Below are 25,174 nucleotides of genomic sequence, written 5' to 3'. Positions count from 1 at the left end.
GTACAAAAACGAGGAAATAAATTCGGAAAGAATAATATTTTTAGGTTACGGTAGTTGTCGTTGTGGGACCTTCGGACCCTTTTTTTTACAGAATAATACCTGGAACTAGAAATTTGTAAAATTGTGACCTACAGTAGCCCTAGGACGGATGGTTTTTCAGTATTTATTTTATCAAAAAAATTCAATTAAACCTTGAAACTTTTGATATCCGGGTTTGCCAGCATCTCGAAGCGGATGTATATGTTTTGAAATGAATGAAATGTTTGGATTCCTTGTGTCTCCTCCGCTCTTCATCATCTTGCTATTTTTTCCCTCCCTATTCTTCTCCATTCTGCTCTCCATTCATTCGTTTCTTCCCCCAAGCCATTCCCATCATTTCCGTTTTCTCCCAAAAATGTGCTCGAAATTCTCCAGAACCTTCTTTCTATTACTAACAATCCTCGTCTGTACACTTATGATCTTCTCAATGGCACCTCGAATGACGATGAGTTTTTGGCGTACGAGAGAAGCAAGAGTGTTATGGAGAAGGCCTGAAACTGAACACTTGGATTGTGGTAGGATATTGGAAAATGATAAAGTTGGTGGTATCCCAAGATTGCATTATATCTCTGGAACTGTTTCAGAGCTATATAGAAAACTTTGTTGGAGACAATCGAATACCTTTGGTCTCAAATTTAAAATACATGGATATGTCTTGCGAGGCAATTCAAAATCGAATTATTCCATTCAATTTCCGCTTACGACCTTTAAAACTTGGAGTGGTTTTTGCTCGAGTTGTCTACAAGGACTATGAGTTTCTGGAGAAACAAGTTCAGATGTCTTATCATCCACAGAATGTGTTTTGTTTTTTTATCGACTCGAAAAGTGATTATGACTTCAAATGGAGGATACGAAGGCTTCGAAGATGTCTACCAAACGTTCATGTTTTAGATGGTAAATGCAAAAATCACCGTATTTCCTCTAACAGAAGCCCACAAAACCTTCAAATTTGATCTTAATTATCGCCATTCTTTTGGAAGATAATAAAAAGTGGCCAACTGAAAAAATGTTTATCATAATTGCACCAATATTTTATCAGTTGACAAATTTTTAATAGCTTTCATAGAATCGAGACAATCAATCTCGAAGTAGATGGTTTTGGTGGGAATGCATTAGAGGAAATACGGTAACTTGTCTATAAAATCACTAAATTTCAGAAGAGCTCCCAATAGATTCAGCTGGTCATAATATGAACTTGGCTCATTACAAATGTATGGAAAAGATGATAAAACTTGCAAACTGGGACTACTTTGTTCTGATGCAGGTAAACCATTTGAATTGGGGGGGGGGGTTCAAAATTGAAAAAAAATGTATTTAAAAAAATTTGGTCGGAGTCCCCTCCTCAAAGGATCTCTGGTCCTACTTTTTCGATTCTCAGAATCACGACGTCATTGGAAAAACGGTCTACGAAATTTCACGGATTTTCGAGATCCTTGATGGAGCCAATGATATTGATATTGATAAGGAATTCGGTAGAGTTGAGGAGAGATTCGAATGGGATCTGAAGAAACTTCGACTGTTTCGAGATGGTTTGTATTTTTTTTTCATATTTTCCAATTACCGTATTCTCTTTAATCGAAGCCCATCCAAACGGTATATTTTGAGCTCAATTATCTCGATTTCTGCGAAAGTTTCTGATATTTTTCACAGGAATCGAAATTAATTAGCTTACAGTTGGCGGGTTGGTTGGGCATTACAGGAAATACGTTAAGTGGTTTTATTGTAGAATCAAGTCTTTCTTCCGGTTTTCTGAACCACACGCTAAGACTATCAAAAGGATCAGTTCAAGGATCTTTATCGCGAGAAGCAGTGGAATGGATGGTGAAGACAGTAAATCCAAAGAAGTATCTGGATCAATGGAATGAGGGGGTGAGTCTACTGACTTTAAAGCGAATTTACCGTATTTCCTGTATTGAGGCTCATTCGAACACTCACCTTTGAGCTCGAATACCTAAATTTCTATAAAAGATAAGAAAACACTGTAAACTGAAAAAATATTCATCATAATTCCACTAATATTTCATCAGTTGACAAATTTTGGACATATCTTATGGGAATCGAGATAATTGAGTTCAAAGTTGACGGATTGTGAGCTTCAATCAGAGAGAATACGGTAGGTGGTTTCAGTCTTACGGCGTCGACGAGCAATGGATTTCAACATTTCAAGCCAATGAGTTTTTGAAGATGCCTGGTCATTTCACGGATAAGTGTTTGGTTGAAACTGGAAACAAAATTGATTTTATCACAAGGTATACCGTATAACCTGTAACAGAAGGACCGCCAGAATTTGAGCCAATTTATCTTGATCCCTGTGGAAGCTATCGAAACTAGTCAACTGATTAAATATTGATGTTGTTGTGATAAATTATTGATTAGTAAACATCTGAAGCTTCTTTATATATCTCATGGGAACCGAGATAATTGAGCTCAGAGTTGATGGTTTCGGTGGGAAGAGCACCGTATTTCCTCTAATAGATGCCCACCCAAACCGTCAGTTTTGAGCTCAATTATCTCGATCCTTGTGGAAAATATGAAGAATTTGTCAATTAATGAATTGTTCATCATAAAATCCCCAATATTTAATTAGTAGACAAATGTTTGATATTTCTCATAGGAACCGAGATAATTGCGCTCAAAGTTGGTGGTTTTGGCGTATTTCCTCTAACAGAAGAAAAACTTACCGTTTACTTTAAGCTCAATTATCTCGATTCCTGTGGAAGATATCGAACATTTGTCAACTGATTGATTGTTTATCATAATATCATCAATATTTTATCGGTTGAAAACGTTTTGACATTTTTCGAAAGAATCGAGATAATTGAGATTAAAGTTGACGGGTGGGCTACCATACATTAGACCCTTCACAGAAAAACGGTGATTTTCCCTATTAGCACAAATGTGAAGAAAAATTTTACAACTTGAAGGATGAAAAAGTATACTTATAATAGTATGACTTTGGAAATATTCTGAATACCCAAATTCGATTTTCAGGTGGAGTAAGTGGTCCTGGTCAGATGAAATCGGCGAGAAATGTGGGAGTAAATATGTTAGACATGGCGTATGCATAATGGGAATTGAAGAGTTGCCAGTGATAGCACAAATGCCAAATATTATGTTTAATAAAGTAGGTCACACAATTTTATTTCGAATCTCTCAAGTTTCTGGTTTCAGATGATGCCAATGTTCGATTACGCCATTGTGGAATGTACAGCTGAATTGTTATATAACAGAACATTTTTAGGGCAGGATGATCATCCATTAGAAGAAGAATATTACGAAAATATGATTAATGTGAGGAGGTAACAACATTATATTTGAAAAAATAGATAAATTTAGGTACATTATCATAAGCATCATATGGAGCCAGACTACGTGTTGAATTGTACACCGGGTTATGAAATTTGGAGATCTAGGAAATACCCATTATGATTTTTGTTGTAATTTGTGATTTTGAATGAATTTATAAATTTATAAATTTTTGGGTTTTTTTTTTTTGGATTTTTAGCCTCAAACTTTACCGTAATTCCAAAGGGCATTGTCGGAAAAGCGGAAATTTTAAAATAGTCACTCGGCTGTCGGAGCCAATACTTGGCCAGACCTCCCACAAGTCTAGCACAAGTCTCCGAGCACATTATTTTATGTATTAGCTAAGGCTTGTGGGAGGCTTGGCCAAGACTTGTAAAGTCATGAAATTGGTCGGCACTCGCAGCCGAGCATTTTGATTTTGATCATTTTGAGGAGTCCGGAGCTCGGCTCTCAAGTTTCCGATCACTTTGAAGCCTGTTTTTTCCCGTCTTCAGTCCAAAAAAATGGCCTAAATGGGATGTTTGTTAGAGATCGGCAAATAGCTGAAAAACTAGGAATTTTCGAAAAAATTCTGTGAATGCAAAATTTTCAATTTGGGCCTGTTTTGCACCGTGTAAAGTTTTCCAGACTCCTGAAAATTGTCAAAATGGTCGAAAATCAACTGAGAACCACATTTGTGTATATCTAATTGACCGATACTGTATTTTCACTAATTTTTAGGGTAACTGCCGACTGGTAGAGTCTGAAAATCATATAACTGCGAATGATTCGTTTTCTGAGCTATTAGATAATGACGACGAAAGAATAAAAAAGATAAGAAACTACAAAAAGCATAAAATAGTTTGTCATTTAAGTTTGTGTACATATCATGAAGAATACTTCTTTGAAATGGTTCATTGAAATACACAAAAATTACAAATGACAAATGATTCGAGAAATTTGATCAGCCACCCATTGCGAATTGGATTCAGTTGCAGTGAAATACCAATCCTCACTCTCTGCCAAATCTCCAAAATAGTTTGGCTGAGGTCCGATAGAGACTGCGATCGCACGGAACCCATATGTTGATTGCAATTGGTGGAGGTAGCTTGTGGCACTTCCATCGAACACTGCTCCATCACTGAAATGTACTTGATATCTTTGAATTTTTCTTTCTTCAGACTCACTCAACACCAACAGTAATCAAGACATTAGTGGTGGAATTTCCCGGGTCTCTTTCTTCCAGAATGTACTCGTATGCTCTGGAAAAAAAGATTTTGTTTGGTTTACCCTACAAATTAGGCAATGACTAACCTTTCAATTTTGGCATCAGTGAGATCCATCACTGCTCCGTAAAGTTGATCGATGTTGATGTCAAGAATTTCTGTGCTTCTGAAACTTCAATGTTTTCCTGATTTCGAATTCAAAACCTACGTGGCATCTGGATAATGGAGAATATAGTTTTCATAGACTCCCGAATCTGGATAAGGAACGTTAATTGCCTGTGTAGTACCATCTTGGAACTTGTAGTTGGTCGAATTGTAGAGGAATTTTTGAATGAAATTCAGAACTCCTTGAGTTTGAGGAAGTTTTGTCATCTCGTAAGCCAATGCAATTTTTCCATGGAATGGTTTGGAGCATGGTGGGAAATTGACTAAAAAATTAAGCTAATTTTTTGTTCTGAAAATATATTTGAAATCTGAAATTAGAAAGTTGCGCGCGTTTTTTTGTTGGCTGACTGGCTTGGTTTGGGGTGTTGGGAAGTTTAGAATAGAATAATACTATAGTTATCAGTGAAAAAATGGACTCTGTGGTGTGCTTTTATATTGCTCCAGCCAGGAAATGATTTTTTGATTGAGAAGAGAAAAAGAGAGAGAGAGACGGAAAGTTGAAAAACTGTCGGAAAAAGTTTATGGTTTTAAGATGAAAAGACGATGACAAAGAATTTAATGCGTATGAGGGTTTGCAGAGATCAAATTTGATGACGATCACAAATATCAGAATCATTTCTTTGAGTTCAAATGTTTATTGTTATTATTTTCTGTGTTAATATCTACAGTACCGGTCAATAAGATATACAAAATACTTGTTTTTTCAGTTTATTTTCGGCCATGGAGCTCGACGGTCAAGTTTCTGATAACTTGAAAATTTTGAAGAGTGTGAAACAGACCAAGATGGAAAACTTTGCATTCACAGAATTTTTGAAAATCACTAGTTTTTCAATTATTTACTGACCAGTTGATTTTCGCCGCCCCGGCTACAATTTTAGATCTAGGTCACGCGAATCTAGATCACCCGGATCTAGGCCACCTGGATCCAGGTCACCCGGATCCAGTTGCCCGGATCCAGGTCACCCGGATCCAGTTACCCGGATCCAAGTCACCCGGATCTAGATCACCCGGATCCTGGTCACTCGGATCCAGGTACCCGGATCCAGGTCACCCGGATCTAGGTCAAACGGATCCAGGTCACCCGGATTTAGGTCACCCGGATCTAGATCACCCGGATCTTGGTCACTCGGATCCAGGTCACCCAGATCCAGGTCACCCAGATCCAGGTCACCCGGATCTAGATCACCCGGATCCAGGTCACCCGGATCCAGGTCAACCGGATCCAGGTAGCCGGATCTAGGTCACCGGGATCGAAGTCACCTAGATCCAGGGCCATAACCCAGGACCCAGGCTCCCTGTCCCGGATCCCCGGATCACCTTCTCGGGAGCCCCGAGAAGGAGAGAATTATTCTTCCTTTCATTTCCCTCTTCTTTTATATCACTCTCCCAGAGGTCAATGATTTCTAAACCAATTCACGTAGAACTTGAATTTTTACTTTAAAAATCTGTGAAAGCGCAATTTCGGAGCTAGCTGGCGCATCGGATTCGAGTGATACGAAACTTGTATTCTGCACACCATATCCATCCTAAATAAAACTGTACCATCAGTAATTATTGTTCGTAGTATTTCAGCGTAGGACTAGAGAAAACAATTTCTCCATGGCACGCAGTGGAGAGGAGAAATAAGTTTTCTACAGTAACCTACAGTAATCTACACGAACACCGTTCCATCACATTTCAGACAAAAAACTGGATAAATCAAAAAAAATCTTTGAAAATAACTAGAAAACCTGAAAGGGCTAAAAATTTTGCAAAAAATCGAAGAAAAAATAAGTTTTTCTTTCGAAAAATCGCAAAAGCCGCTAATTTTTCGGAGTTTGTAGTTTTGGCGGGAATTCAAAAAACGGTTTGATAACGTTCCAGAAATGGACGAAAACAGACATTTTTTCGCTATTTGAAGCAATTTTGCAGTTTTACAGTCAAAATGAACATTGATTTATTAAAGAATGAACGAGTTTGAAACAGAGGAATTGAGTGAGATCTGGAAAAAAAATTAGAACAAATTCTAGAAGAAAAAATCGAAAAAAAACGAAATAGTTGAACATCTTCGGTGCTGGGGAACCATGTGAAAAATTTTGAGTTTTCTGTTGATAAAAATTGCAAAAGTTACAAAAAAAAAGAAGTGAAAATGAGCAGGAAAGAAACTGGTGGGAATTGAGTCAGAGAGTAAAAAATTGGAGAATGATGATTCCTATCAAAAAAGGATAAGTGATATCACAAGAAAAAGATGAAAGAGTTAGTTCACTGGAAATTTCTTAAACATCTGTTACTGTAGGTGTATGTGTTATTACTAATGGACCATCTTCAGCCAGAGGCATTGCAGGTGGAAGAGCAACGATTGACGATGGAGGAAGTGCAGCCTAGAATGTTTCAGTTCAAAAAACTTCGACTCAACAAAAAAAAATAGAAAAATGTACCTGAGAACAGCAAGGTTTCCTGGGCGGAGGAGGCGGCTTGTGATTCGTTTGATTTGACAGTATCGGAGCGGCCGAAGAAGTAGAGGCAATCGGTTCAGATGCTCCCGACGTTGTTGTTGATGGAACTTCGGGAGATGGAACAGGAACTGCAGCACACGAATTTGCCGTTGTTTGTGATTTCAGCCTGGCGAGACTTCGATCAACTCTATCGATATCTTTTTCAGCTCCACGAAGAATCTTGTCTTGTTGAGGAGGTCGTCGTGTCAACGTGGCTTGAGGTGTGATATCTCCAAGTTCAGCAGCAACGGAGACAAGAGGAGTAGCAACACCACCAGGTGGAGCAAATGATGCTGAAATACAATTTTAATACTGATATAAAACTTTGAGAACTCACTACTAGGACTCTGTACATCTGCAGTTGATGCTATCGAACTTCTAATCGAAATATTATCAGATAACACAGCTCGACATCTACATTTCGGACAATTTTGATCCGTCCTTTGCAACAAGTACGTGTGTAGACATCTGGAAATGATTTTAAGTTTTAGAAATCTCGAAGGAAAACTCACTTTTCATGGAAAATGTGGGAACATCGAAGAGCTTGCAAACTTTCGTCTTTTAATCCATAACGTTGACCACAGAAGTTGCAGAATAATTGCATTTCTTGTGTCAATCGAGATGCTGCTCTTCGAGCCATCTCTTCAGAATCATCGTCGTTCAACTGAGAATATAATTCTGCCAGTCGCAGGTGACATTTCAGAACAACATGCTAAAATAGCAATAGCTCCTGATTAAACTAGTTTTTGGAATTCTACCTTGCATCCAATTTGATTGGCGATCTCAATACACTTTTTGTTCAACTGAATCGCTTGACATTCACATTGTCCCGTATAATGAGATCGACTTTCAGATGCGCTTTTGGCCATTGAGGATAACACCAGTACCTGAAAACATACATCAGTACCAGTTCCCCAAAAATGTTCTCATAGTTCGTGAACTCGAAGATTCTCAAGGAGTTCTTCCTTCATAAAGCTCGAAGATTTATGGGATAGTCGTAAAAGTTATTTGATGGGAAAAGAGACTGCGATTGGTTTTATGGTGGTTCCGGTGGTTAGGAGGGAAACGGAAGGATGTAGGATACTTACCTCTCCCATTTTGTCGTTGGCTCCTCTCATTACCCGGTACGCATCCTCATATCTAGCCCATGACTTCTGGAAGAACAGGTTTCACAAAAATTTTGAAAACTCCGGGACACACCGTGATGGTTTCCTTGGCTTCACTCTCTCCTAATTCTCTGTAAATGTCTGCCAAACTGCACATACACCTCGCATGGATTGCTCTGTTTCCCATTTCTACTGCTAACTGGGAAGCTTCCTGAAAAATTGAAATTCGCTTTTAAAGAATTGCTAACCAACTGTCTCACATCACAAGCCTCTTTTGCATCCACCAGACTTCCTTTCATCCGGAGTGCAACTGACAGATGATACAGAATCAGACATCGATACTTGGCATGAACATCATCCACCGTAACAGACTGAACGATTGCGAGAGCGTTTCGAAGGAATATTAATGCTTTTGTGATGTCTCTGAAAAATAATCATTGTACGAGACAGTCCACAAACTTTTCAGTACCTCAATAATGTGAAAAGCGATCCTAGTCCGACACAAATCTGAAGTTCCAGTAATCGATCTGATGTCTCATTGGCCACGTTCATCGCTGACTCAAAACTTTCTAGACACTGTTGAAATTGAGACATTCCCAAGTGTGCAAGCGCTATTGTCAAATGTGCGTACCCAGGTGTTCTCGGATCCATTGAAGGATGTTCTAATGACGCTTTACCGTACTGTAGTGCTTTTGTAAAATCTGCTAATCGCTCGTAAGCCTTTGCAAGATTCAGAAAAGCCTCGCACTTCATCGCTGAATCGTTCTGATCTGTTGCCAATTGCATTTGTGATAGAGCATAAGAAAGCATTCCTTCGTATTCTCCTTGATCGCAAAGCGCTTGTGCAAGGTATCCGAGAGTGATGAATCGGTCTTCTGCATTGCTGGAAATAGTCATTGATGAGTTGGAGGTAAAAATGAAAAAAAGGGTCTTACTTTAACCTGTTTAGCGACTGCCTCCATTTGTTGATAGCCTGAGCGTAATGTCGTTGGTGATAAAGTTTGACGCCAGCCTGGAAAAAAGCGAATATACCTTAAACATATGAAAGTTTTGGACTGCAAACGGAAATCCAGGACCACCCAGTACATCCCAAACCGTATCAAAGCAATGTCCAATCACATTTATGAGGTCCTATTATACTATTGCTGGTGAACACCCCAATATGCAACGGTTGCAAAAGGTCATTTTTTGAAAAGGGTCCATAACTTGGATAATTTTTCAGATATCATACTGAAATTTGACGGACCTAATTAATTTTTGATCCTGAATTTGATTTTTTGGTACCACCGTAAACATATACCGTAAACACTCTTATAGAAGGCCACACTATACTTGCACTTTGAGTTCAATTATCTCGGTACTTATGAGAGATAGCAAACATTTGTCAACTGATAAAATGTTTGTCATAATGTCAGTATCATTTTGTTAGTTGACAGATTTTTGATATATTTTTTGATATATTTCGATATATCCAGATTTTTTTCAGAAATCCAAAAAAAGGTCTCTCACCTGCATGTGTTGTTTAGCTTGCCGCTGTCCCATTGATCGTCGATGATTCGTGATGAGATTGATGTTGTCGCGACGCACAAAAACACCCATTGACCTGAAATTCTAATGTTTAAAAATCTGAAATCCAACCAAACTTCTAACCTACAGACCGGCGACAAGTAATCATGTAGTGTTGAGTGTTTCTTCTTTTCTACGTGGAATAGTGAAGAAGTGGGAAACTTTTTATCTCATCTAAAAAATATTCGTTTCAAGAGGAGAACTTGGTATAAACGAAAAGCACCAAAAAGGAAAAATAGCGAAAGCTGAGCAATTGATGAATAATTGTTTTCAAAGCCATGGTTCTCCCTTGTTTTCCGAACGAAAACGATGGAGCACCAAGGCATAAATTATGCACTAAAAAAAGAGGATTACAGTAGACTTTTATGGGCCTCTGAATTTGTTCTCTCCATTTTTTTGGGACCAATTAGCCCTCAGAATTTTGTTTGTTTTGGCCAATTTTCATGCGACCAGAAGGGCATTGGCTTTTGATTGATATTTAGGGGTGTGAGAGAGTATGATAGATAGAGAGACGGCAGAGAAGGTAGGTGAGAAAGTTATCCATCAATTTGAGGTCATGAGACGATTGGATTGAGAGGGAAAATGAGTTGAGGATAGAGGAAATGAACGAAAAATGATGGGATTGGGAGAAGTGTCGATGAAGAAGAAGAAGAAAAAAAAACGGATGATGGTGGAGAGAGATTTGCAGATGATGATAAGGAAATTGGATAGAATAAAAATCCAATGCTATAAATCTATATAAATCTGATAATTAGAAAGAATAAGTGATTAGAGAACAAGTTTGAGACCAGGAAAAGTACTATCATTGCTCTACAGGGTGGTTGAAGATCTACAGGATGGCTCATAACTAAAGTTTGCACTAGCACAACATTTGGGAAAATCGTTGTACTGGGCTCAAATTTGGAGCTCGAAAATTCAAATATTCCATCTGTAAACTGGTCAAATTTCCAAATATTTGATCAACTTTGAGCTGAGTTATCACTTGTCAAAGTTTCTTCATCACATGAAAATCACAAAGAAACATTACTCCATTAATTCTTGGACCACCATAACAATACCTAGACTGGAGGAATTGCTTTGGAAAGTTCAGAACCTTTGAATCAAACGTAAAATTATATTTCAACCCACTGCTTTCAAGATGTTTATGACTAAAAGTGCACCCGTTTTTAAGTCCGGGTAATTGTGTGCAACCCTGTACCATAAAATGGAAAGACCCGTCAAGTTTGGGTCAATTTATCTCGTTTGCTGTAAAAGATATCGAAGTATTGTCAACTGATAAAATGTTTGTGATGTTATGATAAAAATTTTATAACTCTTGCTATGAAAACCCGAGAAAATCAAACATATTTGTCCTAAATTAAAATTAATCATAATCGAATTATAGTTATAATTTTGAATGCCATACGAAATGTTTGAGTTCTTCAGGATACATCTTCTGTTGCACCGACAAAATAGGAAAAACGCAAAGCTTCTAACCAAAGGACCAATCTTTCCAGTTTCCCCGGTGACTCCGCCCATTTCAAACTACTTTTTTTCTCTCGTTCGGAAATCCTCTTTAAAATCACTCTGTCAAATTGAAAATTTTCGGGAGAATAAAAAAAAAAAGAAAGAAACTAGTAGCTTTCTTTTTCCTAATGTGACCTGATGGCTTCTCAAGGGAACTGAATCCAATTTCGAATGAAAAGGAATTCGGGCGGTGAGCCACACAATAGAAGAAGTAAAGTAGATGAAGAAGAAGAAGACGTCGTACTTTGATGCACGTATTCTTCTTCCATCGAATTCCCATTCCAAATGTTTTTTTCTTCTAGAAGATTCAAGTTGCCCCCGGATTTGGAATAGTAAGGGAAGAGTGAATTGGAAGAATCCCATGGGAAATCGCATCCAAATTGTCATTTTTGTGGAGAAAAAGAGAGAGTTGGGACATTGAATTGTTGGAAAATGATGAGAAGAACGGATTAGATTTGAAGAGTTTGATACAAGAACATGTACATCTATGTTTTTTTTTGGTGAGAAATGATGAGAAGAGTTGTAGGGCATTGAGATTGGAGGGAAAAGTACAACTCTTGAAAGAGTACAATTCCTAAGTTTATGGGGAACTGAAAATTAGAAAAATATTTAACTTAAATTTTAAATTTTTAAAGTTAAATTAAAATTACGAATTAACCTAAAGAGACATGTCAACGGGGATTTAAACATCAGAAGAATATTCCGTGAAACCTGTAATTGAAGGGCCCCTAACTTTTAAAGTTGCGCCAATTTATCTCGGTTCTTGTCAATGCTATGAAAAAATTTTAAACTGATAAAAAAGTTCCCAGGTAAAATGCGAACGGGTCCGTTACGGACGCGTTGAAATAGGAACCGCATACGGACCGCACGCTAACCGTTTTCAGTAAATAGCAGTACATTATTCGGATTGATCCGTATCCTGTCCGTTCGCGAGCTCCGTATCCGATCCGATTGCGAATCAAATGTTTTATTGAGTTCGCAAACGGATCCGTTTGGTCATGATTCGGAATATACGGTTCCTATTTCAACCGCGCGCGAACGCGGAGCGTCCGTAACGGATTGTTCGCGAATCACCTGTGTTATTATTATATCAAAAGTATTGTGTCAGTTGATCAATTTTTGGTATCTTCAAAACGAACTGAGATACTGTAAACACTCTGATAGAACGTCACCCGAATTGTCAAATTTGAGCCCATTTATCTCATTTTCTGTGAAAGATATCAAAAAGTGGTGAATTGACAAAATGTTGGTGATGTTATTTCAAACATTTTCTCAGTTGACACATTTCCGGGTGTCTTTCACAGGAATCGGGATTAATTAGCTCACAGTTGGCGGGTTGGTTGTGCTAGGAATTACGTTAAGTGGTTTTATTGTAGAATCAAGTCTTTCTTCCGGTTTTCTGAACCACACGCTAAGACTATCAAAAGGATCAGTTCAAGGATCTTTATCCCGAGAAGCAGTGGAATGGATGGTGAAGACAGTAAATCCAAAGAAGTATATTTTTTGACAACTTTTTGATATCATTCAAAAGAAGTGAGATATATAGGCTCAAAGTCAAACAGCCCGGGTAGCGTTCTATTAGAATGTTTACGGTAATTGAGGTTAAACGTGACAAGGTGGAGGGCTCTTCTATTACAGGTTTTACAGTTGTTTTACAATATTCCTTCTGGGTAAAGAGATATTTGGAAAACAGTTAAAAAATACTTTTTCGAAATTATTTTGAGAGTTGTCATCTTTGAGCTTTCCATTCAACCGAAATTCTAAAAGTTACAGTTTCATGTAATTACTGAAAATACGGTAGTTGAAATCTGTGAATCTGAAACATACTCTTTTGTAATTTTTAAAAAAATCTATTTTTTTGGAACAATTATGAAATTTCCGTTTGGCTTGACTGGATTTTGAGAACAAGAATATAAGATAACCCATCAATACAATTACCGTAAAACCTGTAATAAAAGGGCTCCCTAACTTTGAACTTTGCTAAAATTTTTACCGGTCCCTGTCAAAGACATAAAAAAGTTGTCCAAGTGTTTTGTCAGTTGACACATTTTTGATTTCTTTCATAGGAATTGGGATAAATTAGCTCAAACTTGACAATGTGAGGGCTCTTATATTACAGGTTTTACGGTATTTAATAAGTCCTGTATTTTGAATCCTTCTTTGACTTTCAAAGTCCTAATTCTCACGATTGAATGCTTCCAAGAAGTGACCCCGAAAAATATGAATACTCAGAACTTGCACACACAAAACTATAAAACTAAAAAAAATCTTGACGGCCTTCACCACACATTCACAGAAGAGCGAAAGGAGAGAGAAGAACAATAAAAGAGTTTCATCAACACACCCGACGTCTCTGCGTTTCTTCGTCTCATGTACTGTCTTAATACTCGGGTGCTCCAGTGATTAATTGGCGAGCTCCGGGAGCCGAGAAGACCGGAGTATGAGATGAGAAAAGATAGAGGAGGAGTGGAATAGAACTGGGGCGCCAAATGTCATCCGTCAAAAAATTCTCTCTCTCTCTCTCTCTCTCTCTCTCTCTCTCAGAAGAAAAAGAGAGAATTCTCTTGCTCTTATTTCATTGCAGAAAATTTTCCCACATTCTTTAATTCTCCGCCTCATTGAATCTTTAAATATCTAGTTTCTTTCGAAAGTTGTCAAAAGAGGAAGTTCAGGACTTTAAGAGTTTTCGGAAGAGATTGTTTTTGGGAAGAAGAGAAAATGTAAAAAGGAAGAAGCGAAAAGGAAATACCCATAGATTAAGAAAAGATTATATGAAATATGGAGACACGAGAGATAAGAAATGATTGACAGACGGTTCAAAAAGACAAAAAGGAGAAGTAGATGGCAACATTTTCGAAGGTTTCTGGGGTTTTCGAAATGAGAGGAGCAACGAGGGAATGGGTCTTGCAGTTGGGTGTGTAATAGTAGAACGAGTTGGGTCAAAGAGTTTCAGAGTACGAGCCGCAGGTCAACATTTTGAGTCTTGTACTTTTGTAAGTGACAGGTTTTGCAGGAAGAAAAAGTTGTGGGAAAATCGGATAAAGTAAGAAGAGGCGGAGAAGATGCAATTGGACTTTCAAAGAAGGTGTGAAATGATATTTCGAACATTTTCTAGAGTTTTACCATAGCTAATATTCTGAAACTCGAAAAATTCAAAAATGATTTTTTTTCGAAAAATTTAACTATTGGATTTTTTTGAGTTTCGGATAGTGTTTTATCAGAAAAGTATATTTGAAACCCTGAAGTTGTTTTTGTAGTCTAAAATTTATCCATTAGCCTGTATTACCACGGTTTCGAAATGACTGACTTCGAAATGTCCGGTTTTGAAGTGTCGTGGAGCCAAAAATTTTCGAGTATCACTATCTTACAAAAAAAAGTCCAACGTTTTATATGAAAAGAATACAAAAGACAATATATATCTCCATATGAAATCAGACAAAAAAAATGGTATCAAACATGTATCAGAACGGTCCCTCTAATAGAAGGGCCTTCCAAGAGGGAAAACAGAAAGGATTAAAAAAATGTATTTTTTTTGAATTTCCGGAATGCTTTGGTAAATTTTAGTTTTCATACCGTTGAGTTGAAATTTTCGACCTCCATGAAGTTACGACGAAATTTCAATTTTTACCAACTTTGTACCGTTGCCAAATTTTTTTCACCTAATTTTACGAAGAGACATTTCATTTAAAAAAAGGCCGGAAAAATAGAAGGTCCCCCTCTAATTGAAGGGCGTCTGTAATAAAAAGATCGGCTCTTCTAATACAGGTTTTATGGTATGGAAAACTCGAAAAATCGTGATGGCGTCAATTTCATAGAAATAAGAAAAATAATTAAATGCACCTAGTGATTTCAAATTTACATTGAAAGAGTGAGGAGCGAAGCGACAAACCAATAAAAGAAAAATGTTAAATCGCGCCAAAGGAGCACCATTCAGTTGTTTGAAACGCCAGATGCGCGCCGTTTTGAAAACAATGATAGTAGAAGTTCTAACTGTAGTTTTGGAGTTGAATTTTCAGAATAGTTTGAAAAATTTGAAGGAACTTTCGAAAAAAAAAGCTTTTTAACAATAAAATATATGCTTAAACATATTCCGAAAATCAGTGTCGATTAACTTCAAAAGTCTTAACGGAATTACCAAAATCTTCTGTAATTGTGTTTGTGACAGATTTTCTGAACAGTGAACCATGGATTCATATTGAAAGAAAAAAAACCAAAAAACTAGGAACACCTAAAACCAAAAATAGTCATTGCTTCAATTCGACAACAAAAAGTCACCAGAAAAACACAGAAAAGGAAGAGAAGGGAGGGAAGACCATGGAAAAGATTATTGGTGGTGTTTTTGGTGGGGGTGGGGGTTGGGAAAAAATGTAGTGAAGGGAGCATCGTTGTGTCTGGCTCCGAGAGAGCACATACACTCGGACCTACTCACTTTATTCTCTCTTTTCTTCTTTTTTCCTTCTTCTGGCTCCGTGAGCTCTACGGCACAAAAAGAAGAAAGAAAAAAGGAGTGTGTGTATGTGTGTGTGAAGATGACAGAAGGAAAAAAAGTTAGAGAAAGAGACGTTATATATAAATATGAAAATTGCAAGAAATGTCAGTTTGGAGCTATTCGCTCCTAATTTAGTCTTTTCAGAGCATTATAAGGTTTTAATATCGCACGAGGTTCATACAAAAATATTGTCCATAAAACTCAAAACTTCTTGACAGATCGCCTCTGGACATTCCAAAAGTTTTCAAGATTTACAAAAACGCTATTGGTGTATTTTTCGTCACAGTTTGGTATAGAACATTTTAATACAATTTTTTCTACAGATTTTTTCAATTTCTACAGTAACCCTGATGCTCCTTGCACCTCCTCTCTTCATTCTCAATCCGACCTGAATTGATTAGAAGAAAAAGTGAAAGAATATACAAAGTGGCAAGTGAAGCAAGTCTTCTCTTATCCTTTCCTTCTTTCGCCCGATTCTTCGAAATTCAATTTTGGCGGGAAGCGGACGGGATAGAGAGCACAAGAAGATTTGCCTTATAGTGAGAAAAGAGTGTACAATGCTCTTCTGAAATGCTCTTCTGATGATGACGATCAGTTTCTTTGGCGGGTGGTTGAAACGGAAAAAGGGCGAAAGGGAAGAGCGAATGTATAGTATTGTGGTGTCGTGTCTTGTCTGTGTAAAAGTCTGAGCAAAAAGTGTCCGATTTCTCAACGCTCCGTGCTCGTTCAATTGATATATGATCCGCCTGGACGATGTAAATCAGAAGAGAGGAAATGGTCAGCTTATCACTGAAGATTCATGGAATATTGAATTAAAAATGGGTGTAATAGTTTGGAATATTTGGATCCGACAGGTTATCTTGGGGAAAATTCAAATAGAAATAAAGTGACAAATTAATTGGGAATGTCGTGCTAGAATTGGTAAAATGAATGTGCGGATTGACTTTCTTTTTGAAGTTTCATGATATAATTTATGTTTCATTTGGATATGGACCTAGTATTGGGAACAATGCAGGTTTAAGAACTGTCTGAGAAGACAGGCCTTGTTTGGACTGACTCCCAATCTTTAGAATTCTAGCAAGTAATTGACGATCTGAGTTTCAAGATTTCCTGATGGTCCACGTGGTTCTGGTCGACGTCTCCTTTAAATCCTGGCCATCTCTTGGTTCTTGGTGATCCCTTTAGACATGGTGGTGGATAACAGACCTGGTTGAGTGGACAGGTCTGGTTTGGAGTGGTTCCTGGCATTCCAGGCTTTCCAGCAAGTACTGGGAGACCTGGCTTTCCTGGTGGTCCAATGCAACATCCCGGGCACCCAGTTTCCAATCGGGATGCAGTAATTTCGTCTTCATAAGAAGTTGGTCTGAATCCACGATATGCTCCACTTCTATAAGAACCAGGAGCACTACGATTTCCTGATAGTTTCATTTGCCGAATTGAAGTTCTGGAGCTGCTTCATCGTTAGATCTCGGATTTTTTTTGGATGGACACAGTGCTTGCTCATGGAATTCTTGAATCCTAGCAAATAGTAAAAACCTTTCCTAGAGTTCCTGATCAGATCAAGCGAACTTTCAATTCCTAAATTGTGACAACTATTTTTAAAAATCAATTTATTATCAATCTTATTAAGATTCTTATTAAAATTATTATTATTATTTAACAATACAATGTCGGAATAACTGTGAGGCAGCAGGAGAATCAAATGGTCAAAGAGAAGCGAAAAAAACAAAATTGTAGAAGTGAGGGCAAAGGAATGTCTGTATTTGGGAAACAAAAGAGAAACTGTACACGCATTTTTGGGATTTTTGAGAAGTCACAGAGGTCTTGTGTTATTAAATGAGAGAATAAGGGATTCATGCTAGGGATTTAGTTTACTTTCTACCGTAACCCTGGTATCCGGCATGATCTCCTCCTCCACGACTTCCACCGTAACCCTCGTCATTGTTGTAGTCGTCGGCACGAATACGTGGTTGTGGTCCTGGATTGATAAGAAGGATACTGTCAACGTTCTGGCAGACGCAAACTCCTGGCTCTCCTGAAACAATAATCATTTCTACAGACGGTCTATTTCACTTCACGTACCTGGTGGTCCTTGTCCTCCCATTGGCCCTTCTGGTCCTGGATATCCTGGCTCTCCAGATTCTCCAGACACTCCTGGCCATCCACGTTCTCCTTGTGATCCAGTCAATCCATTTCTTCCTGGCAATCCTGGCATTCCTGGTGCTCCAATTGGTCCTGGTGGTCCTTCGTCTCCTGGTGGTCCCTCCTTAAGATCTCCTTCCGGAGTTGGTCCCTTATCTCCTGGAGCTCCTGGTCCTCCTCTGTATCCTGGTGGTCCAACTGGTCCCGTCTCTCCTGGCGCACCATCTTCTCCGTCGATTCCCTTGAGTCCCGGTGGCCCTGGTGGTCCGACGTCTCCTGGGAATCCTGGCCATCCCTTGATTCCTGGTGGCCCCTTTGGACATGGACGGCATGGTGGTGGTTCACGAACTTGGTTGAGTGGACAGGTCTGGTTTGGAGTGGTTCCTGGCATTCCTGGCTTTCCAGCAAGTCCAGGGAGACCTGGTTTTCCTGGAGTTCCTGATGGTCCACGTGGTCCTGGTGGTCCCGGAATGCAACATCCTGGGCACTCGGTTTCCAGTGGTGATCCAGTGATTTCGTCTCCATAAGCAGTTGGTCTGAATCCATGGGAAGCTCCGCTTCCATAAGCACCACGAGCCGTACGATTTCCGGATAGTTTCATTTTGCCGAATTGAAGTTCTAGAGCTGCTTCATCGTTAGATCTCTGAAATAAAAAAAATAGAGAAAAGTAAAAACTTTTTATAAAATAGAGAAAAGTAAAAACTCACTTCGCAATAAGCCATTTCTCTGTCAACATAAGTAATTGTGTTCTGGACATGATTGTACATAATAGGAAGGGCTACACAAACGATAACGAATGAGAACAAACTAAATCCGATTTGAAGACCTGTGACACACCGGTACATCATCTGACGCGAATAGTTCGTTGTCAGCGAGAATGTTCGATAGCTGAAAATCGATTTTTAAAATAATCAATTTTCTTAGGAACTCACTCGTCTCTGCCGTTGTTTTTCATTTTTGCTGAGTGCGTTGCTATCAAAGAGATAGGTGAAAATGCTGCTCTTTTTAGCAGCTTCTGGTTCTTGAGTTCTTAAGTCTTCGGTGGAAAAAGTGTAAGAAGCCTTTCGGCCCTTTCTCAATAAACTTGGGCGGCCCAAAGGAATGCAAAGGAATTTCGGACGGGTATCAGGAATGTCGCTAGAAGGTTGTTTTTATTTTATTTTAAAAATGCATGATATAAAAATTGCTCACTTTTGGTTCTCGTCTTTCTTGGTCTTTCTCCTCTTTACTTCCTTCACAGACTTCTTTGCTTTTTTCTTCTCTTCTGGAGTCGAGGTGACAGTCTCTTCGACAACCTCTATTACCTGAAAGTTAATCAGTAAATGAAATAAAAAAAAAGATATGGCAGTAAAAATAGTTTCATCTATACAACGGACTGAATTTCTCTTTTTTTCTATCCTTATCCGGAGAAAACGTAGTAGCAAAAAGGGGTCGATGAAAAGTCCGGGGGGCAAAACAGATCGTACGGAAATGATTGGATCACATTCACACACACGTACATCCTCTTATTCTTCCTCTCCGATACCGATAAGAAACCGTTCTGGAGACGCAGACTCTTCACCAGGAAAAGAAGAAGGAGAGAGAGAGAGGTACGGTATCTTCTTTTCGGGTGGATCGAAAAGTGAAAAGCACGGGAGAGAAGGGGGGCAGTGGTGGCGCCCACCGCGCAACATCATACTGAGCGAAAGATAAAAAATTGGGTTACGTTATCATTTTATCAGTTGTCCCTTTTCCATTGGGGTCAGCTAAAGAACTTATCACAGGGAGGCGCGGCAGGTAGTGCAAAACGAAGAAGATTTATAGGTCAAAAAACTTTCTTTCTTTGTTTTCCCTTTTTTCTCAATTTCTCAAAAAATTTTGTGTTGCTTTCAGGATCTAGGTCAACTATACGTTCCAAGAATACTCGAGATTTTTTCGACACAATGGAAACATTTTTTGAAAGATCTGGATCAGATTTAATAACACCACTTACCGGATTCATCCGGCTTATCCTGAACAGACGGGGAGAACTTCTGAAAACGGTTGATAAATATAAGAAGAGGATAGATTCGTTAAATTTGAAAACGAAGGAAGTGTGAATGATATGCAAATACGAATCTGTGAATGGCGAAGAGAAAAGATACATATAGAAATGAACGGAGAGGACAGGTGACCTTGATAACATCAATCGGAGTTTCATTATCTCGGAAACCCCCCGCTTCGGAAGAGGTGGTTGTCAATAACAATAACAACCTAGGAGAAGAGAATGGGAAATTAGTCGAGAATGCGTGTACTGTAATTATACTTCCGGTACGTATTAGGTGCTAGCAAACGACAGTTAGCAGTGATGAAGTGCCGTAAACCCTGTAATAGAAGGGCCCCTAACATCTAACTTTGAGCCAATTTTTCTCGGTTGCTGGCTGAGAAATGAAAAAGCTGTCAACTGATAAATTGTTTGTTATAATGTCAGAAGATTTTTATCAGTTTGCACTTTTTTTGAAATCTTGCATAGGAATTGAGATAATCAGGCTCAAACTTGCCAGTGTGGGGCCCTTCTATTAGAGGTCTTATGGTAGTAGGTTTATATAAAGATGTAATGGTTCTTTAGAGTAATCCTCTGAGCCTAGGAGATCTAATCGAATTCAAAGTTTCAGATGTGTTCACTCTACAATCGTTTTGATTGAAATTCACAGGATGTATCCGATTTCTGGTTCTTTGAGGTATTGAAACTTTCCACCGTCCTAGCCAAAAAATTCCCGACCCGAAAGTGAAACTCTCCAAGAAAAGTGACAATCACTCTCCACCCATTTTCATTTCTCTTTTTTGGCTTCTCACTGTGTCATCTCCCTTTTTTTCTCCCGAAAAATGATAATAGATGCTGAGTGTAATCACTACGTGACCCCATTTCTTCCTTTCCAGGAGACCGTTATCTCCGTGCGTCCTGGGCGTCCAATTGTAGTAGTCGTCGCACCATCCTTCTGGATCGGATACATTCGACATAGAAAGAGAAAATTCGTCGTCAATTATAGAAAGAGAGTAGGAAGAGAGCGAAAAGAGGTTTGACCCCCCCCCCCCCCCCCTCTCTCTCTTTTCCTTCTGATGATGATACTCATCTGTCGTTTCCAAGAAAGACCTACACCATAACAACTCCTGTTTTCCTTTCTTTTCAAGTTTCACTTCGTTTTTTTATATCCCTGGCCTTTCATTCGCTTTATCACTTTCAAATCAGTCTTGAATATTTTGTAGAGTTTCAGCGATGAAATCGCAAACAAGTGGGTATGTGGACCCGCATATAGAAGAACTTGATGAGGTGAGTACTGTAGCTTTTGTTCAAAAATTACCCGAAATATACTTTCTGTTTTTTTAAAAGCGTCCTATAAAAAGCCAAAAAGGGCAAATAATTTGGAGGGTACAAAAGTTTTAGGTCATTGGGGGACAAAGATATTTTTAGGGATACAAAATACTCAATTCGCGGGTACGCATTTCATTAAAATAGTTGGATTCCGGCCCTCGAAATTAAGATTTTGTACCCTTAAATCACTTTTGACCCCCCCCCCCTTGTAGTCCCGAATCGCTGTACCATCCGAACTATGTGCCACCAAAAAGCCTAGAGGGATCTGGGTCGCTGAGCTTAGTCCCTCGGCAACTTACCCACGATTTGATTTTTGATACATTGATTTTTGATACATTGAAAGGAATTCAGAATTGATACTTATATTGAAAAATCGGATCTTTTCAGACAACTCTGGAAGAAAATTACTTGAATCTTGTATTCCGACACACCCTTCTCCGAAATATTGAGAAAATTTCAAATATTCCAAAATTCCTCTCCAACTTCCTTTACACTCATTCAAATAAGTATTACAGAGCCGAGAGACAGGTTACCAATGTATAATCGCTTTCTCCGGAGTCGTTTCAATCGTTTCCCTTCTGATTCTTGTCGTTTTTGTCCTTCAATGTATAATCATGTCGACAATATCTCACGATTCTCGAGGCGAGATTTTGAGTTTTGCCAGGTAATTTAATGGTTTCGGACTCTTCAGAATAATCTTGATTATGCAGACTTCCGCTGACGATTTGGAAACGGAAATGATGTCAGTGAGAGAAGGACTTTTGAAAGGAAGAAATGTAACCAAAAGAGCTGTTGGTTACGGACATTATAATCCATCCATGTTGGCTGCTGACACACCTCAATTCCAAGAATGTCCAGCTTGTTGCATTCCTGGAGAACGTGGACCATCCGGAGACCCAGGACTTCCAGCTCTTCCAGGAGCCCCAGGACCAGACGGAGCACCAGGTCGACCAGGAACCACACCAAACGCCTCATGCATTCCAGAACGTGTTTTCGAACCACCACCATGCCTTCCATGTCCACAAGGACCACGAGGAGTACCAGGACATCCAGGATTCCCAGGAGATTCTGGAGAGCCAGGAATCGGAGGAAGACCGGGATCAGATGGAATGCCAGGAAAGCCAGGAGAGCCAGGACTTCCAGGGCCAATCGGATCACCAGGAGAGTCTGGACCAATTGGAGACAAAGGAAGAACTCCAGAAGCACATGTTATCCCAGGACCACCAGGAGACGGTGGACCACCAGGACCATGGGGACCACCACGATCGGCTGGTATGCCAGGGAGAGGATGGATATGCTGGAACACCTGGAGAGAAAGGATGGCCAGGACCGCCAGGAGCACCAGGACCAGGAGGAATGCCCGGACCTATCGGACCATCTGGAGAACAAGGACCTTCTGGTACCCCTGGTACTTGTGTCTGTCAAGATACTGAAGTTGTGATGAATGATGAGAAGGGAAGAATTCCAGCTCCACGTGATAATGTAAGTTTATAGAATTCCATTTTTGGAGAAACAAATGCATCATTTAGGTTGCTCCTGGAGCTACTGGTGGCTCATATGGACCACAAGGAGGTCAAGACGCAGCCGCTCCATCCGCAATTTCTCAAAGCCAAAACGACGGATACGGAACAGAGAACTCGTTCAGTGGCCATAAGAATAACGGAGGCTACTACCATTTGCGTAAATTCACACAATAGTTTCTTACATTTTTGACTGTACCGTACCTCATTATGATCTACCCCGATTTCGGCATTTGCTAAGGGTTTCTCCTCTCTATTTTTTCTGCTTTTTGTTTCCTTTTTTCCCACCAAAACATTCCAGAATGTCCTATCTTTTGTTGACATTTCGACACCGACCTAATAAGTGTAATTATTAATAAATGAATTGTTCCGTCTCAAAAAAGAACAGGAATTCAATGATATAAAAGTACAAACAAATTAACGGAGGAGGTCGTCAAAAATGCAAACTCATCAATCACAGAATCACAAGGAAGACCGACGGTAACTGTCTCGGAGATATCGGTCATGACCTTCTTATCAGAAAATGAAAACGAAATGAGGATAATCAAGAAATTTGATAATGATGAAAACAGAAAAGATTAGGAAATTCGAGGGGTCTAGTCTATAGAAAGGGTTCTTCGAATTTTATGGGGCGACAAAGTTTTAAATTACAATAGAATTAAATAAACAAAACTTCGGTTCCGTCTAGATATCCAGTTCAGGTCCCCAGAAGCCATAATTATTTTTACGGCCAAAAAATCGAGGGGGGGGGGTACAACGATTTGGGGGTACAAGGGGCTACAACTGATTTAAGGGTACAAAATGAGTGATTCGGGGGGTAGAAAATGCCTGGGTAAGTTTTATTATATTCTTTTACCGTTGAGTAGAAACTTTTTATCTAAACGAAGCTGCGAACCATTTAGTGCAAAAAATACAACTTGCTAAAAAATTTTGTACCCCCGAATCATGGATTTTGTACCCCTAAATCAGTTGTACCCCCTTGTACCCCCGAATTTTTTGCCTATTTTTACAGACCCCTATTTCACATGTGAACTTCACATAACTGGAGGTCCTTGTCCTCCCATGGATCCTTCTGGTCCTGGATATCCTGGTTCTCCAGATTCTCCAGACACTCCCTCCCAACGTTCCCCTTGTGATACTGCCAATCCGTTTTTTCCTCTTTTTCCTGGTGCTCCAATTGGTCCTGGTGGTCCTCCGTCTCCTTTTGGTCCCTCCTTAAGATCTCCTTCCGGAATTGGTCCATTATCTTCTGGAGTCTTGGTCCTCCTCTATATCCTGGTGGTCCAACTGATCCAATCTCTCTTGGTGCACCATCCTCTCCGCCGATTCCTTTGAGTCCTGGTGGACCTGGTGATTCGACGACTCCTGGGAAACCAGGCTATCTCTTGATTCCCCGTGGTTCACGACTTGGCTGACTGGACAGGTCTGGTTTGGAGTAATTCCTGGCTTTTATGGCTTTCCAGCAAGTCCTAGAAAACCTGGTGGTGGTTCTGGAAAAATAGGCTAAAAGTTCGCAAAAACCACGGACGAGTTCAGCTATGATCTAGGAGCTGCTTCGAAGCTCGTTTAAATTGTTTCCGCTTTGTCTGGTATGATGGATGTAAACCGAATTTCCATGATTTTTACTTAACACTTCATAGTTCAACTTACCGTAAAACTCTACTAGATATCCATGGCACCCTACTGTTCGGAGGAGTTCTGTGGTGGTACGGTATTAGAGGCTGACCCTTCGTTGTTCGGCGGTAATTCCTTACCGAAACTCATCAGAAAACTCCTCCATTTTTCACTCTTTCATCAACAAAACCTTACAGTTTCAATCTTTCCAGATTAAAAAAAACACAAAAACCAGAAAATGCTTCTTGTGTTATTAACTTCAAATCATCAGTGCCACCATAGAGGATGGCATTCAATAAGGGATGCCTGTCTCATAGAGTTTTTTTTTCGGAATTATTCAAACTAACGGTTAATATTAGAGTCATATCATTTTAGGTTCAAAAATTCAGTCGTAACTTTTTTCCTTCATTACACAGCTTTTTTCCAAGAATACCTCCAGAAAACACCTCCAGTTTTATGAATACTATAAATTCTGCACCTTCTATTTTCGCACTTCTCCTCTTTTCTTTTTCTTCTTCTTCTTCTTCTCGACAGTTTCTTTCTTCGAAGATATCTAATTCTCATTTTCATGTCAAGGCCGCAAGTTCTCTGTCTGCGTCTCCCCACTTATCGCACTATTTCTCCCTCTTTCTGTTGTTTCTCTTTTTGAATACCGTCCGAACTTGGATCGAAATCTGAAGTCTCACAGAAATTCGTGTTCTCTCCTACGGA

The 25,174-nt window shown here is 39.2% G+C and overlaps 7 protein-coding genes across 7 annotated transcripts; 3 read left to right on the top strand and 4 right to left on the bottom strand.

The window, feature by feature from the left end:
- Positions 1-394: 394 nt before the first annotated feature.
- Positions 395-3,468, top strand: CBG11221 (the record flags this gene model as incomplete). The annotated part of the gene is made up of 9 exons (XM_045242062.1): positions 395-577; positions 624-933; positions 1,197-1,303; positions 1,418-1,568; positions 1,766-1,908; positions 2,167-2,288; positions 3,031-3,163; positions 3,211-3,330; positions 3,376-3,468. 9 exons carry the CDS (start codon positions 395-397, stop codon positions 3,466-3,468), a joined length of 1,362 nt encoding a protein of 453 aa, XP_045094488.1.
- A 789-nt stretch (positions 3,469-4,257) lies between these two features.
- Positions 4,258-4,922, bottom strand: CBG11222 (the record flags this gene model as incomplete). The annotated part of the gene is made up of 4 exons (XM_002630440.1): positions 4,258-4,465; positions 4,512-4,586; positions 4,639-4,716; positions 4,759-4,922. 4 exons carry the CDS (start codon positions 4,920-4,922, stop codon positions 4,258-4,260), a joined length of 525 nt encoding a protein of 174 aa, XP_002630486.1.
- Positions 4,923-5,435: 513 nt separating this feature from the next.
- CBG11223 lies at positions 5,436-5,955 on the top strand (the record flags this gene model as incomplete). Its single annotated transcript, XM_002630441.1, has 2 exons — positions 5,436-5,481; positions 5,594-5,955. 2 exons carry the CDS (start codon positions 5,436-5,438, stop codon positions 5,953-5,955), a joined length of 408 nt encoding a protein of 135 aa, XP_002630487.1.
- A 1,015-nt stretch (positions 5,956-6,970) lies between these two features.
- Positions 6,971-9,894, bottom strand: Cbr-rpy-1 (the record flags this gene model as incomplete). The annotated part of the gene is made up of 11 exons (XM_002630442.2): positions 6,971-7,075; positions 7,133-7,482; positions 7,527-7,657; positions 7,702-7,901; positions 7,948-8,076; positions 8,278-8,343; positions 8,390-8,506; positions 8,556-8,718; positions 8,765-9,178; positions 9,231-9,307; positions 9,805-9,894. 11 exons carry the CDS (start codon positions 9,892-9,894, stop codon positions 6,971-6,973), a joined length of 1,842 nt encoding a protein of 613 aa, XP_002630488.2.
- A 7,036-nt stretch (positions 9,895-16,930) lies between these two features.
- On the bottom strand, positions 16,931-17,284 carry CBG11226 (the record flags this gene model as incomplete). Its single annotated transcript, XM_002630443.2, has 1 exon — positions 16,931-17,284. One exon carries the CDS (start codon positions 17,282-17,284, stop codon positions 16,931-16,933), a length of 354 nt encoding a protein of 117 aa, XP_002630489.2.
- A 443-nt stretch (positions 17,285-17,727) lies between these two features.
- On the bottom strand, positions 17,728-24,487 carry Cbr-dpy-10 (the record flags this gene model as incomplete). The annotated part of the gene is made up of 12 exons (XM_002630444.2): positions 17,728-17,891; positions 17,939-18,641; positions 18,706-18,886; positions 18,941-19,135; positions 19,190-19,302; positions 20,122-20,230; positions 22,156-22,523; positions 22,554-22,747; positions 23,069-23,085; positions 23,893-24,227; positions 24,306-24,352; positions 24,481-24,487. The coding sequence occupies 12 exons, from the start codon at positions 24,485-24,487 to the stop codon at positions 17,728-17,730; spliced, it is 2,433 nt and encodes an 810-aa protein (XP_002630490.2).
- Positions 21,234-23,026, top strand: Cbr-dpy-2 (the record flags this gene model as incomplete). The annotated part of the gene is given in 6 exon segments (XM_002630445.1): positions 21,234-21,287; positions 21,845-21,925; positions 21,928-21,993; positions 22,040-22,612; positions 22,617-22,811; positions 22,859-23,026. Coding segments are annotated over 6 exon segments (1,137 nt in total).
- Positions 24,488-25,174: the final 687 nt, after the last annotated feature.

This window comes from Caenorhabditis briggsae (genome assembly GCF_000004555.2).
Source record: "Caenorhabditis briggsae complete genome, chrII, whole genome shotgun sequence".
Classification (NCBI taxonomy): domain Eukaryota; kingdom Metazoa; phylum Nematoda; class Chromadorea; order Rhabditida; family Rhabditidae; genus Caenorhabditis; species Caenorhabditis briggsae.
Note: the sequence above shows the minus strand (reverse complement) of the source record. Positions and strands in the feature narration are given on the sequence as shown.